This window comes from Clarias gariepinus, chromosome 19 (genome assembly GCF_024256425.1).
Source record: "Clarias gariepinus isolate MV-2021 ecotype Netherlands chromosome 19, CGAR_prim_01v2, whole genome shotgun sequence".
NCBI classification, from domain to species: Eukaryota; Metazoa; Chordata; class Actinopteri; order Siluriformes; family Clariidae; genus Clarias; species Clarias gariepinus.
Window position 1 is genome coordinate 2,343,726 of NC_071118.1, and position 14,986 is coordinate 2,358,711.

Below are 14,986 nucleotides of genomic sequence, written 5' to 3' on the forward strand. Positions count from 1 at the left end.
CGTCGCTCCCAGGCCTCCTCCGTAAAAGGACTCCAGGATATTCACGGAAGGAAATCCCAGCCGACGTCCGAGAATCAGCACAAGTAAAAGACTTGCAGCATATAACACTGACCCTTCAAAACACTTCCGCTAACCCTCTTTCTAATAATAAAACTGCTCATCATTCAACTGACTATCGTGTGAGTGTCCGTCCTTGTTACAGAGGGCCTAATCCGCTTCTGCACAAATGACACATACAGTATAGTTCCTTAATTCATCGTCTATACCACTTATCCTGTATACATGGTCGCAGGGGGGCTGGAACATATCCCAGGAGACACTGGGCACAAGGGTGAAACCCTGTTCGAAACGCCAGTTAGCCTAATCTGCATTTTTTGGACTGTGGGAGGAAGCAGGAGTACATGAAGGAAACCCAGCAAGCACAGAGAGGACATGCAAACTCCATGCACACAGACCCTGAGACGGGAATCAAACCTTCTACCCAGTGGGTGCGAGGCGACAGTTCTAACCACTATGCCCCCGTGCAGCCTAGCACATATAGTATAAAGTCTCAATGTAACAGTGAATAGAAAGTGAAATCTATCCTAATAGTTATTAGTTCATTGTTATTTAATCCAATATTTTAGCTGTTTTTGGGAATGGGATTAGTGACAACTGTAATTACCGCAGATGGGCGTCAGACAGCTCGTTGGAATCTTACTTTCCTTTCTTAAGAATATTGCGTTCAATAGATTAGGAAATCACTGTTTGTGTTAACAATTTCGGTTTCATTAACATTCGCTTATAATGAAAGAAATTCATATTAATGACCAAGGTTGTGAAATGCATAATGAGCTCCAGTGTGTGACAGGTCGGGGTAGGCGATACAGTACACAAGACATCAACATGAAGAAAAGGAAGCGCTGTGCTATAAAGTTGTGCCTAAATGAAAAGAGCATGAAACCTGAGCACGCCGCACACCTCACTTTGATCTGGAAGCCCCGAGGCTGTAGTGTGTCTGACGCCATTTTGCATCTACTTAACATTAGTTAAGTAGGGCCTTCTGTCATCGGGTCCCGCCCCCAGACGCACAGAGCATGCTCAGTTTGAGTGTTACAGTATATTTAACCCTAAACAAATTTTATAGGAAAATAAATGTTGAAGTCACATGACCTCGATGCAGAGGCTCGGGCCCTTAGCTTTCATTTCGACGTAATGCATCCTAAGAGGTCAGTGTTTCACCTGTAGTGCCCACATCTGTTTTAATCCTGCCCTCTGGTATCTACACACTGTCACAAAGCCTCGTGGAATGCAGAGGATCCAGTTTCCTTTTGTCCTACACCTTGTATAATTGTGTTAGTTAGTCTAGATTTGTTTGGCAATTTCAACATTTTGGTTATTAGTTATGTATCATAAGAAATACCTCTACATGTTACCACAAGCAAGACACTTTTGTAAAAGATGAAAGAGTCACCGTGTAGTGCAGAACATCCGAGAGGCAAGATGATGGAATGATGACCAAGCATATGGTGGGTTTACGCTAATACCAGGCTTCGTGAGCTTGTAATGACCACAGACTTGTTCTTCTAGCCAACTTGGCTTTTTTTTTTTACCTATGTTTCATTCTCATCTCCACTGGAATGGAGCGGTGGAGCCACAAAAAAAGCATCAATCAAAATGCCAGGGTGTGTTGAAGTATGTCATTAAATTTTCATTTCGTTCATGACAGCTTGCATGACATGTATAAACTCAAGCCGTCAACACAACATAGATTAATAAAAAAATAATAAAATAAAAATATATATATATATATATATATATATATATATATATATATATATATAAACATGTAAAAAAACATATAATATGGTAACAAAAAATATGTAGAATCTTTTAAAAAATTACATAGGCCTATTATAGTAATTTCCTTACATACAAACAATCAAGCTACAAACTCAAAACATAAAAGCTTCAAGCAAGCGTAAAAGCAGCGGCTAAGAAGCACCAAGCAGTAACAATGGAGACAAAAGTCAAAATACTGTAACTGAGAGAATGGAGCGAGGTGAAAAGATGGCAGACATTGCTTGTCCTTTTAACATGAATCATTCAACCATCGGCACAATTGTCAAGAACAAGGACAAGATCATGGAACATGTTAGTTTTACACTATGTTAGGATCCTAGTACCGAGATAATGTTTGTTGAGCTTACAAACAAATTGGACTTATGAACGATCTCTCAGAACAGAACTCTATCGTATGTTGGGGAGTTACTGTATTTTTTTATTATTCTTATAGAAACAACCGAAAAGCAGCAGAAAAACATGTGATCATGTGTATCTGTGCTATTTCTTTGGTACACCCTGGATAGTGTGCCAATCCATCAAAAGGCACATACACTTATACTGTACACACATTCTCGCTTAATTCTTAACTTAATCTGCACGTCTTTGGACTGTGGGAGGAAACTGAAGCATATAATAAATAAACAATCTAAAATTTTGTTTATCATATTGCCCAAGTTGTGCTGAAAAAAAAGTATATGTCACTCTATATCTATCTGCACAAATCCTGAACCCTATATATGGTTATAAATAAAACAACTGCAAAGCAAATAACAGCTAAAATTCTCTGGGGTTTAACGACTGCAAAGAATAAAACTGTAAAGTTGTATTTTTGTGTTTATGGTGTTTTTATGTTTAATCTTATAATACATTAATTTAATAAAAAACATGATGATTTTTTATTGATTTTATTATGAATTATGGTTAATCTTATAAATAAATAAATAAATAAATAAATAAATCCAAAAAAAAAAAACAAGCTTGTGATTTTAACATCTCTATGGTGTGTTTATGTTTAAATGCATAAATACAAAAACACAAAGCCAAAAAAGTAATAAATAAATAAACAAACACAAAGCAAAAAAAAAAGTTGTGATTTTAACATCTCTACGGTTTGTTTGTGTTTAATCCTATGAATAAAGAAATAAACAAACAAACAAAAAGCCAAAAAATAGCAAGACTGTGATTCGAATATCTTTATGTTTATGTTTAAATAAATAAATAAACAAACACAACGCCAAAAAAAGCTAAATTGTGATTTGAATATCTCTATGGTGTGTTTATGTTTAAATAAATAAATAAACACAAAGCCAAAAAAGTAATAAATAAATAAAAAATACAAGGTTGTGATTTTAACATCTTTATGGTTTGTTTGTGTTTAATCCTATAAATAAATAAATAAATAAATAAATAAACAAACAAACAAAAAACCAAAACATAGCAAGACTGTGATTCGAATATCTCTATGTTTATGTTTAAATAAATAAATAAACAAACACAACGCCAAAAAAAAAGCTAAATTGTGATTTGAATATCTCTATGGTGTGTTTACTGTTTGTTTAATCTTATAAGTGAATAAATAAATAAATAAAAAAATTAACACAAAGCCAAAAGTGGCAAGATTGCGATGTTTCATCTTATATAAATAATAAATGAACATGAATTTAAAAAAAAAAACAATATTGTGATTTGGACATCTCTATGGTATGTTTGTGTTTAATAAATTTAATAAACAAATAAATAATGCAACAACAAAAAAGCAGGTTTGAACATATCTGTTGATCTTGTGTATAAATACATAAGGGAATAAATAAATAAAATTCGAGAGGAATCCTTGATATATCACGTGCGGCGGTGATTTACACTGATGTGTACCTTATACCTTTAAAATGGCGCGACGCCTCAGGTAAAGCAAACACCTCCTGGATCTCACGGCACAGGTGAGTTCCACCTCCGCGCTCCTGATTGGATGAGAAGCGCTCCCCCCACCCCTCTCTGCTCCGCTCTGATTGGCCACCGTGTCATAGGGTTCACTTTCTATTCGGCTACTTCACTACAGGTAAAATCTACCTGATTGACAGAAGGTGGGTTCTGGAGATATAACGCGCACCTGGAGTCGGGACAACAAAAAGAAGAAGAAGAAGAAGGAAAAAAAAGACGCTGTGTGTTTATACGTATGTGTGAGTTTGTATTTGTGCGTGTGTGTTTACTTCTGCTGGTTATTAAGTAAGGACTGTGATAAAAGTAAAAGGAGAGAGAAGGTTTTTAGATCAGGATGGCGAGCATGGGACTGGCCGTGAGCGGCCCGAGCACGGAGGAGAGGGCGGTTTTTGCGCAGCTCAAGCCTGTGCGGATGGCGAGCGGAGACGCCGGAGAGGATTCGTCCGTGTTCGAGGACGTCAAGCCAACGGTGAGGATCAGGGACAGGGTCTGGCAACCCTGCTAAAACAGGGGGGGGGGGTCCATAATTCTGAATTTTTACACCTTGAGGAACCTTTTGGACACACTGAGTAATACCGCGTAACACTGCGTGATGCGTAATACCTCTGTGGTTCTCTGGTTTCTGGATGGTTTTCTATTTGTGATGCAAGCTGTACATACACTAGCATTTTATAGCTACATTATTAGTGTGTTTTGTTTTGATTTGATATGACTTATTAAGTGTAAAAAAATAACACACACTTAAATACATGGAGAGCACAATATATATTTTGTGGTCCATTGACCACTTTTAACAACTATTACTGTTTGAGTATAATAATAATAATCAAAATAATAATAATAACAATAACAATTGGTGAATATTGCATCTTTAAAAAAATCTAAGCAAAATTTACTTAAAAGACTCCACTTATTTGTGGATAAATTCTGATAAATGTCTAGACTCTGCTTCTACAGTACACTGCTGTCGTATAAGAAAGTCATATACTTCATATAAAACATCAAAACGTCATATGTATCATATAATCCATAGGAATGTCATATACTTCACATATATAATACATTTAAAAAAACATTGTATACAGCATATGATACATAAAAAGAAGACCCTTTAAGTAAAACACAATCGTAGGACATATCTGATTAAAGATTATATAGTCTACATTCTATTCCGAATTTTCTATAATCTCCCATTCGATGTTTTTCCTTTAATCCATCGACTATGTGAGGAAACACTTCATCGCCACCAAACTAGCTGGTGCTTAGAGCAAAAACAACGAGCCAGAGAGCTTCTCATTGTGGTGATAAGCTTAAATTACACGCTGCAGTCTTGGTGATTATGGCGTAAATCATATTTTGAGTTTGTGTGCTGAAAAATCATGACATCAGGAGATTACAGTATGTGGTGAAACCTTTAAAAAAAAAAAAAAAAGTAGATTTAAAGCTGGAGGCACTTAGACCTTATGCTTTTTTAGAGCTTCTGTAAGAATGCAAGCTTTACGTGGTTCGAACGCATTTCTGATTCATTATTGTTTCTTTTCCAAGTTCAATACACTTTAAAAAAAAAAAAAATTTTAATTGGTGCCGTGAGCTTTCGAAATGTGTCTTTGATTGTGTGCGTTTTTACGCTTTCACAGTGTGGGTTTTGTACTTGTGACTTCTGCATGTTGTTTAGGTTCCTTTGATAGGTCAACGTGGTTCTTCACGTTAAAACCAATATTATTTTCTGTTAATACTTTGTCGTGTAGGATAGATTACACAAAGAATAGAATTACAAAACTTAAACAGTCATAAGACTGACGTTTTATCTTTCCTGATTCACAGATTTCGCTTGCACGTATGACTAATGTACAATCTACCTAGAAACTCATTCCATGTCACACTTCCTGTATTAATGTTGTCTTCCGTCTAACTCAGTGGCCTGGGTGGTCATTTCAGCATTAACACCGCAAGTCTTGAAGATCTGCCAAAATGGCTCCATTCCAAGCCAGTGTCCTGAAAAAGATAAAACAAGTGTTATCAGTCTTAAAGTCATAAACCATCCTTTTGGTTTCAAAGGTTCTGTTTTTCTCCCTCTTCTCTCTCTCTTTCTCTCTCTCTCTCTGCCATCCTTGGGCAACTTAACAGGCAAGACGCCTATCAGTGCCCTTTTATGGGAAACTGCAAATAAATTACCATCTTTCTGCATTCCTTTCGGCCATAAAGGAGCTTTAGGACTGAGACGAGATCATTTGTTTGGGAATTAGGAGACAGGAAGAGATCTTTAAGCTGTTAGCTTGAGACATGAATGAGGCTGCGTAGGAAAAGTCTGATGTTTTTTTGAGACATCAGACTAAGAATCTGGATTTTCTCTGAATTTGCATCACTTAATTAGAATTGTGCTTCAATTGCATTCTTCAGTGTTTAATCTTTATACATGTTGCAAACCTGTTTTTAACGACACCGACTGGAGTTTCTCAGTTATCCCTGTTCTCTATCTCTCGTTTTCTCATGCTCTTCATATTTCATTTGTTATCAGAGAGCACCATATATAACCGCATCATCATAAATCTCCTCCAATCATTAACCTGGAGGATCTTAGGCCAGGGTTCAGGCGCTGTCCGTTTTTCTGAAATAAAAGCATGATGCTTAGAGCGGGCACTTTGGATTGAAAACCTAGGTCACTATCTCTCTCTCTCCTTCATTCTCTCTCTCTCTCTCTTTCTCTAAGGTCCCAATTCTTCCCCAACTCATTTATAAATACAAGCACAGCAGTCTTTGCCAAGTCTTAACTTCTATAGATATTTTAGTTATTTAACAGGTGTTATCTTTCCAAAGCCTTCTGTTGAAACTGAAAAAAAATCTTGCTATAAATATGAGCAGTGTGAGAATTACAGCGACACACGAGATGAATCTGACCTTTAACTTTAGAGTATGCATTTCTCTGTATGTATGTAACATCTGCAGGTGGTTGAGGTAAAAGTCAACAATACAGCACTGTGGACAGCGATGGCGTGACAAATAGCTACACACAGAGATAATGTCAGAATGCTCCCATATCCTGTGGTGGAAAAAAAAGAAAGTGCTTTTTAAACAAATGAGTAACAAACTTTTGACTTTCCAGTGGCTTTTGTTCTTCTGGTGTGTGTTGTTACCAAAAAGGTTTCACCATAAAGTTTTATTCTTTTTTAAAATAAATAAAGAACCTATGTGAAGAAATCCTAGAATGATAGGTTTAAATTATTAAGTGTTGTTTGTCACACACTTTTGGGGAAGTACGTTTTTATAGTGAGCACCCTTCTACAGCGCTCAGGGCAGACTGTTTTGTGCTGTTGCTCTTTTTCCTGCACATGTTCATACCCAGGTTTCTTATCATATGTCATTGTTTTGGTTTTGCTTTTTGTTCCATTCCTTTGAGATTACCACACCTATGGGGTTGCTATTTACTCTTGTGCGCTGCTCTGCACGGCTTTGCTGCTCCACTGTCGTATGTAACATATAGCACTGTATTCCATTAAATGCATGAAATGCTTTGCCGATGATCTGATGGTATAATGTCACAAATCATCATCTTACAAAGCAGATTTTGAAGATTTAGCAAAGCTAAAATCTCTCTCCCATCCGTTTCTCCTCAAACATAAAGTGTGTATTGGGGTAAGATGTTTAAAGAGAGGCCTCCCGAGTCTGATATGGTTAATAATGGTTAAGATTAAGATTTGATTGGTTAAGATTTTTAATATTATTATTATCATTATTATTTTACAGAACAAGCTGATTTTGTCCCATTAACAGCTTCACTGAGAAACAAAAGCAATAACAACATTTAAAAACACACCTAAACAGAACCCAGTATAGTCCTCTTCCAAATGGTAGAGATGTTGCTTCATGGTAAAAGTATTAATATGTTTACAAATACAGAAGTTACATTAAATGCTAAATTCCTGTTTGATGGTGCAATAGCACAAATGTTTTTGGGGACTGGATCCACTTTATTTCTCATGTTATGCTACAAAAAACAATCGTTTGGTTATTTTTATTGTTTGTTTTTAATATAGCATACCTCAACCGATTGGTAGAGACGGCCCAATCAAGTTTGATACACTTTTCAATAAGATATTCTTATTCTTTTAATTATATGTCCTCTACTGAAAAGTTGAGGGGGAAAATAAAAGAAACTCAATTGCGGATGTAATCAAGATTAGCAGAGCATGAACTGAAAGGTTTAAAAGAATTATATCGTGCTTACTTCTTCACTGTCTCTCATTTTCAGAACCCAATGGAGATGGATAAATATTTACCACAAAACGGGCCCATGCCATCACAAACCCTTACAGACAGGAAGTACCGCAGGGAAAGCGCCTCCGTAGTGGATGAGTACTTTGCAGATGAAAAGCCAGCCCCCTACAGCCTCAACATCAACGTCATCCTACCCAACACCACCCATCTTCGCACAGGGTTGTACCGTCCAACCAAACCTGTTACTCAAATCAAAACAGAGCCTGGTGTAGAGACGACCTGCAACATCCAGACGCTCCCCAACTTTACGTCCGTCTTCAACGTGCCACAGACAGTTGACAACCTGTTCATTAAACCCAACATGACCATCGCCGATGAGCTCCACATTGGCCCACAGCAGCCGCAGGTCTACCAGATGGCCATTAACGGGAGCAACCTTGCCTCCATGACGTTCTCCAACAGCCAGCAGGTGAACGGAGCAGGCAGGACCATGCTCAACCTGAACGCCGTGGCCTTGACCACACCATCAGGTGACTTTGTGATACCGGACCAGTTCTACTCACAAGCGCAAGCGCAACCCCACAGCCTGCCCCCGTCTCCCCCCAACTCCCAACCAGGTAGCCCTGAGAATCAAGCTGAGCTGATTAACACGGTTCCTCCTCCACCTTACCAGACCCAAATGGGAGTAAAGGTGGCACAGATGACCCCTCACTCTGTGCTAATGACTCACGGACAAGGCGTCCTCACCGGCCCCAGGTACAACCGAAGGAATAACCCCGAGCTAGAAAAGCGAAGGATTCACCACTGCGACTTTCCAGGTTAGCTCTGAGCACATAATTATGTTGTTTGATGAGGTGTAGTCACGCAGTACACTCTGCACTTATTATCTGGGTCACTTTTTGTCCAAAAATTCAAGGTGTGGCTTAATAGCTTTCCACATTTTAATGTGTTCGGTTTTTTCTTCTTCCTCTTGGCAGGATGCACCAAGGTTTACACAAAAAGCTCCCACTTGAAAGCGCACCAAAGAACACACACAGGTAAGGATCTAAAAACACACACGCATACACAAACCTGAAAAGCTGCATTCGAGACGGTTGTAACTGCCTGACCACATGCAATGTACCACCAACACAAAGCCCTGGGATGTATCAACAGAGAAGATGGCCTGGGGAAACGGCGAAAAGAATGAGAAGACAGAGGCGGAGGGAGAGATGAATTGCCTCTCGTTTCTCACTTTTATGCTCATTGTACCTGCGTGCCCGTACAAGCCCTGCACGCTTCCCCAAGGGGGAAATCATCAAGTAGCGGAGGAAAAACCTGTTCCTCCTGCTTTTTTTTTTTTTTTGCGTCTGCCCTAAGGAGGGAGGAGGGAAAGAGAGCGCTGTAGTTTCACTGCACATAAAATTGGAGCCTAGCAGACCCTCCGCTTTTCAGACAGAAAATGAGAGTAAGGATAGGAACTCTCCCGTCACTACAGAGACTCCAGCACCTCCGTGTACCCCAATAAGCCACAATCACTGTCTACCGATGAGTAAGATTGCCGAAACGACTTCCTGCGCTTTTGTTTTGAAATAATCCCTCGCCCCTTTCTTAATCCTATTGTGGAAAAGATAACCAGTATGGATTCCCATTTCCCTCAGGCATTGTTGCTTTGTTGTACCTAATGACAGAAACTGGAGGCTGAGGCTGTAATGTTCTAGGGTCAGGATGTCTCTAGTCGTTTCTTGTGTCGAGATAAGAACAGCTTTTTTTTAAATTATTATTATTATAAATTTACATGCGGATGTTCAAATGGAAAATATCGCACGCATATTCATTGTCCGTTATCCATTAGGTTATAAGTTTGCCAATAAGTGCTAATTCAAGGTCATGGTATGACCCTGGGGATTTCTGGACTCTGTGCAGTTGTGTAGTGAAATTTTTTGGATGTGAGTTTAAAGGTGACCTTTTATGCAAAAATCTATCGCTTAGTCATTTTTAGACGCACCAACGGGATGCCGGTAGGGGTAGAGGGCCGAGGACGGGGGTAGCTAAGTGGCCGAGTCGTTGGACTGCTGATCAGTAGCTTCCCGGTTCAAACCCCAGCCCCACTGTTAGGCCCTTGAGCAAGGCCCCTAACCCTCAAATGTGTAATGAGATAAATTCAATTCGCTCTGAATGAGGGCATCTGCCAAATTCTGTGAATGTAAATGCCATTGTGCATGACATCATATAAAAAGATACCCTTCTCTTGGCTTGTTGCTCAGCTCTGCTGATCTCGGCACATTTACATAGACGCTAAAACGGTGCTTTCGAAAGAGGAGTAAAATAAGGGTTGAGGGGGGACCCACCTGGGGGACCTGTGTGAGCCCTGTGTTCATATGGAACCTTTAAGTGAGATTTATCTGAGAAATAATGCCACTTAATAGGCTTTGTCTTCACATATACTGTACAGGGACCGTAGGTACCCACGCTGTCAAGATAAAAGTCAAAGCTTCTCACATTCCATGTCGAGGATTGACCCAGTCGCTGATCCATAACGTTCTTAGGAATTGAACTTCGATGGTGTCAAACGTCACCATGTCACCTAGAAAGGTTTCTTTCTAAGAATGTTACCTGCCTCCTAAGACTTTTTGTTTGTAAGGTGAATAAACTTCGGAATAAGTCACTGTTCCTAGCACTGTTCAGACCTAGCTGATATTTTCAACCTTTTTTTTTTCTTCCAAGAACCTTATTATCTTGATAACAGCTTGCCCACCCTGCTCAAACAGAAACCGTCGTTAAAATCCTCCAAGTTTACACGCTTAGCTCTATAAGAATGTACATTTATTTTTATGTCTGTGAGTAAAACCTCTATAAAATTGGCCGTCTCTGTAAGTAAACCTCATATAGTTTTAAGACGTTTTTTAGATTTCTGTTTTTATGTGGGGAAAAAAAAGTAGTAAAGAGAAGAAGCAAACCGCTTGGCTAATCTTTTAGCTATCTTATAGAGCTTTAGTGTGTTTCTAAGTGCTGCAATAAGATGGGGGGGTTGTTGAAGGAGAGGCGGTGGGGTAGGGGTTAGAGATAATGGTTTTGACCCCAGCGAGCAAGTCCAGCGTTTAAACAAATACACCTGCTAACACCAACCGTCCACGGCTAGCACAGCAACCATTTTTCATCTTCAACACTAAAGCTAATCATTTTTACCCCCTTAGCATAGATTGCGCTCAGTTGCTGTCAAGCTAAATTAATTTTCCGTTATCAGAATTCAAATGTTTGCTAATAAACGCGCGCTATCGGTTAAGGAACGCTGAACCGTTCCACATAAAGTACGACGAAAGGTTAACTCGTTGCGTAAAAAAATCTGCCATATACAACCAACGAGTGAATAATGAGTTAGATAAATATGGCACTCGAGATAGCGTAAGAGGCTTAACATCGCGGTATCACACGTATGCCCTGACTCACTTCATTTGTGTTTAGCTCACACGCACAGGATTATAAATATCGCTCATATTTTAGATGAGCTTTATCATTCTTGATGTGCCATTAGTGTTTAAGGGAATCCCGGTCAGTGTGGTCTCAGGACTCTAAAATCCTGGGGTTTTTTTTTTGGACGAGCATTCAGTGGTTTGAGGGTTCGAGTCAGCAGGAATGGAGACGTCCTAGACGAGTTTGGGGTGACGAGTTTTCAATGATGCATCAATATTTAATAAATACCTTTGGTTTATTTTTTCATACAGTGTATATAGTCACTTATAATTGACGTCATATCTTCTTTTTAATCTCAGTCATGCATAATGAATGCGTAATAACAACACAACACAACACTCGCTTGTAGTAAAGGCTAAATTCTGACCTTTGTACTGTAAGTTTTATAAAACGTACAAAAGTCATGCAATATTTATACATACATGACTCCCTTCTTTTTCAAGTGCATGACGAGGGTATTAGACGATAGATGAAAGATGACAGATGATGGATGTCAGTGCAAGTTTTAAGGCGCTAACTTCCTCCTTGGCTCAATTTTAATGTTCTCGATCAAAACAAAGATTTGTATCTTAACCTGTTTGAACTTTTTTTTTTAATCATGTTTTAGGCGAGAAGCCATACCGCTGCACTTGGGAAGGATGCGACTGGCGCTTTGCCCGTTCAGACGAACTCACACGGCACTACAGGAAGCACACGGGAGCCAAACCATTCAAATGTGTCGCCTGCAACCGGTGCTTCTCACGCTCGGATCACTTAGCGCTCCACATGAAGAGACACCAAAACTGAGCTTGTTTTTTTTTTGTTTTGTTTTTTAAATAAAAAAAACTTTTTAAAAAAAGATAATATTTGTATCATTTAGTATATATATATAAATGTATCTATTTCGCCATCTTTACAAAGATCAAATTAAACGCCAATTTCCGTCTCACCACCGTTTTAGCCCCAGGACTTGTAGCTTGCTTCAAAGAAGACTCGACGTGTTTTTGGAATGACATCACCGTTTTTTTGTTTTTGTTGTTGTTGTTTTTTTTTGTATATATTGTACGTATCTCTGAGTGCTCTGTGTATAGGCTGATATGTTGTGAAGTCTGTAGCTGGCATCTTTTACAATTTTTTGATCTGAAAGTTATGCTCAGTGCTCTTTTACAGCAGAAATGGTTTAAAAAAAAAGATTTTGCTTTATAATTTTAATTATTGTTGTTTTTTTATGTGGAATTTCCCAAGTTCATAAAGCAAGATAGGTTGTTGTTGTTGTTCGGATGCATCTCTAATACTCTGTTTATATATTGGGATTTATTTTTCCTTGTATAAGCATTTCAACTTATTTGCTAAGGAGTTAAGAGTACAGAATTGAGAAATGTTTGTTTTTCTTAGACGTTTGTATCCATGGAAACAGAACATTTTTTACGAGAAGTGAAACAACAGCTTTATCAGATCAAGGTTTTTTTTTTTTTTTTTTGTATTGTATAAAGTTAAATGGATTACTTTATATGTGCAGCCAAGAAGTTATGTAAAATGTTAAATATGCCGTTATTAATTATTGACCAACTATATATTATATATAGCGGTCCTGGTTATCATGTCACGCTGTGTGCCAAAATATTAGAAAACAGAAACAACCACAACCAATTGTATCCGCTGTTCTTTAGTGACATCACACTTCCCGAATCTGGTCAATAACCCCAAAGAACAAATCTCATTTTTACGCCTCGAACACCGCTTCTCATCTTTCCAATCACTGCTTTTTCAGCACTTCCTTTTCAAGCGTTCCATGTGTCCGTGTACGTTTCCTTCAGGAAACTTTCTGTGACTCCCTGTATATAATGTAGTTAAAAATTCAAATAGCTTGTAAATATTTCTTCTCTCTTATCATGAACAAAAAGGGAGGTGTTTTAAACTGCTTTGTCCGTCGTGATTGTGCTATCATTTTGTATGATGTTTGTTTTGTTTGAATACGAAAATTCTTGAAAATAAATATCCAAATCAAACCTTGCAACGTGACCCGTGTTTGTTTTACACGTTTTTTTTTCCTTCCATATTTGTGCATATTGTTTACTATTTGTTGGGTAAATCTCCTAGGAAATTTTTGTAGATATTTCTGATGAAATAAGTGCAATAAAACCAAAGTAGTTTCTTAGCCAACTTAGTGAAGGATTAAAGGACTGATTGATTGATTGCCTTAACTCGAGTTAATTATTACCATAACCTTGAATTTGGTCTTAAAACAAATTCGATCCAGTCTTTTTGGTGTTTCAAATAAGTACATTTTTATATAATAATAATAATTATTATTATAATAATAATTATTATTATTATTATTATTTATTATTATTATAGATTTTCTTTAAATGTAATAACTTGACATTAAAACATGAAATGCCTTGAGACAGCTATGATAAAGAAGAAGACTCTGCATGACTTATTGAACTTTTGGAATAAGATAAAATAAGAGAACAGGTTTGTAAAAGACTAAACGCCTTGCCTAAGTCAGGAAAAATAGCAGCAGTTTAAAAAAGAACACGACAGGGTGGAGCAGGGCTTAGCTAAAATTGAAAATAATAATTACTCCGTCTGCCAAAATCGTTTACTGATGAGATTCCTCAAACAATAAAAGGTGATTAGTCAAGTGCGGAGCCACCCTTGTTGTTATAGTGATACGCTAAAACACTGTACCGTGTGTACTATAGACAAACATGACAATAATAAGATGAATGAAGCACTACCCACTACACCCTTGTTGTTTTTTTTTCTTCTTTTTTTTCATCATCTTGTTTCTTTTCTTTTTTTCCTTTTTTCTTTCAGACCCTTTTGAGACGTATCAGTGCAGGTATGTGTTTCTTAAGAAAAGGACCCGAGCTCTTTGTGCTATCTCCTGACTGATGGGTCATAAACTGTTCACTGTTCATTCCTTTGGCCTTATAAGCGATTAAGGCAACCTGAGAATCCAGTTAAAACTTGCCTCATGGTACGCTCCACGGCACAATAAACTAGGCTTTTCAACAAGGTAAGGATGCATTTGTGTTATAAATATACACACGTTTAACCCTGTAAGTGCTCAACACACTCCGCGGGATGATATATGGGATGGTATAGAGATTGGACAAGCATGTGAAGGACTAGAGAATACAGTGCTGACTTTCATGGATCAGGAAGTGAAATAAACTATTTATTATACAATTGCTTCCACTGGATTTTAGTCAGGAGTGTCAGGGTAAAGGCGGCCGAATACAAACGCATGTCAGACTTTTCAGATTTTTATTCGTAAAAACAATGTTAAAAACTTTATTATAAAAATGTATCCTTTTTTTTTCACTTTTTTACACGATTATATGCCACTTTGTGTTGGTCTATCACATGAAAAAATGAATAAATAAATAAATAAAATACTGTTACATTTGTGGTTGTATGGTGACAAAATGTGGAAAAAGTTCAAGGGGTGGGAATACTTTTGCAAGCCACTGTATGGTCATGATAAGCAGCTCTACTGGGTTAAAGTCAGGTGATAGACTCGGTGACTTGTATATTTCTATACAGTGCCATTTCTTGAGTGCTCCCA

The 14,986-nt window shown here is 37.9% G+C and overlaps 2 protein-coding genes across 5 annotated transcripts in view; both read left to right on the forward strand.

Annotated features, from left to right (window-relative positions):
- LOC128507330 (mitochondrial fission factor homolog B) overlaps positions 1 to 14,986 on the forward strand; it is a 232,928-nt gene that overhangs the window by 105,650 nt on the left and 112,292 nt on the right. The gene's annotated exons all lie outside the window — the stretch shown is intronic.
- On the forward strand, positions 3,885 to 12,237 carry klf5l (Kruppel-like factor 5 like). Of its 2 annotated transcripts, none has more exons than XM_053478111.1 (4): positions 3,885 to 4,231; positions 8,012 to 8,795; positions 8,955 to 9,014; positions 12,038 to 12,237. In XM_053478111.1, exons 1-4 carry the CDS (start codon positions 4,097 to 4,099, stop codon positions 12,214 to 12,216), a joined length of 1,158 nt encoding a protein of 385 aa, XP_053334086.1. In that variant the 5' UTR covers positions 3,885 to 4,096; the 3' UTR covers positions 12,217 to 12,237. The 2 variants fall into 2 exon arrangements, with proteins under 2 accessions (XP_053334086.1, XP_053334087.1); XM_053478112.1 differs by having other exon boundaries at positions 3,892 to 3,995.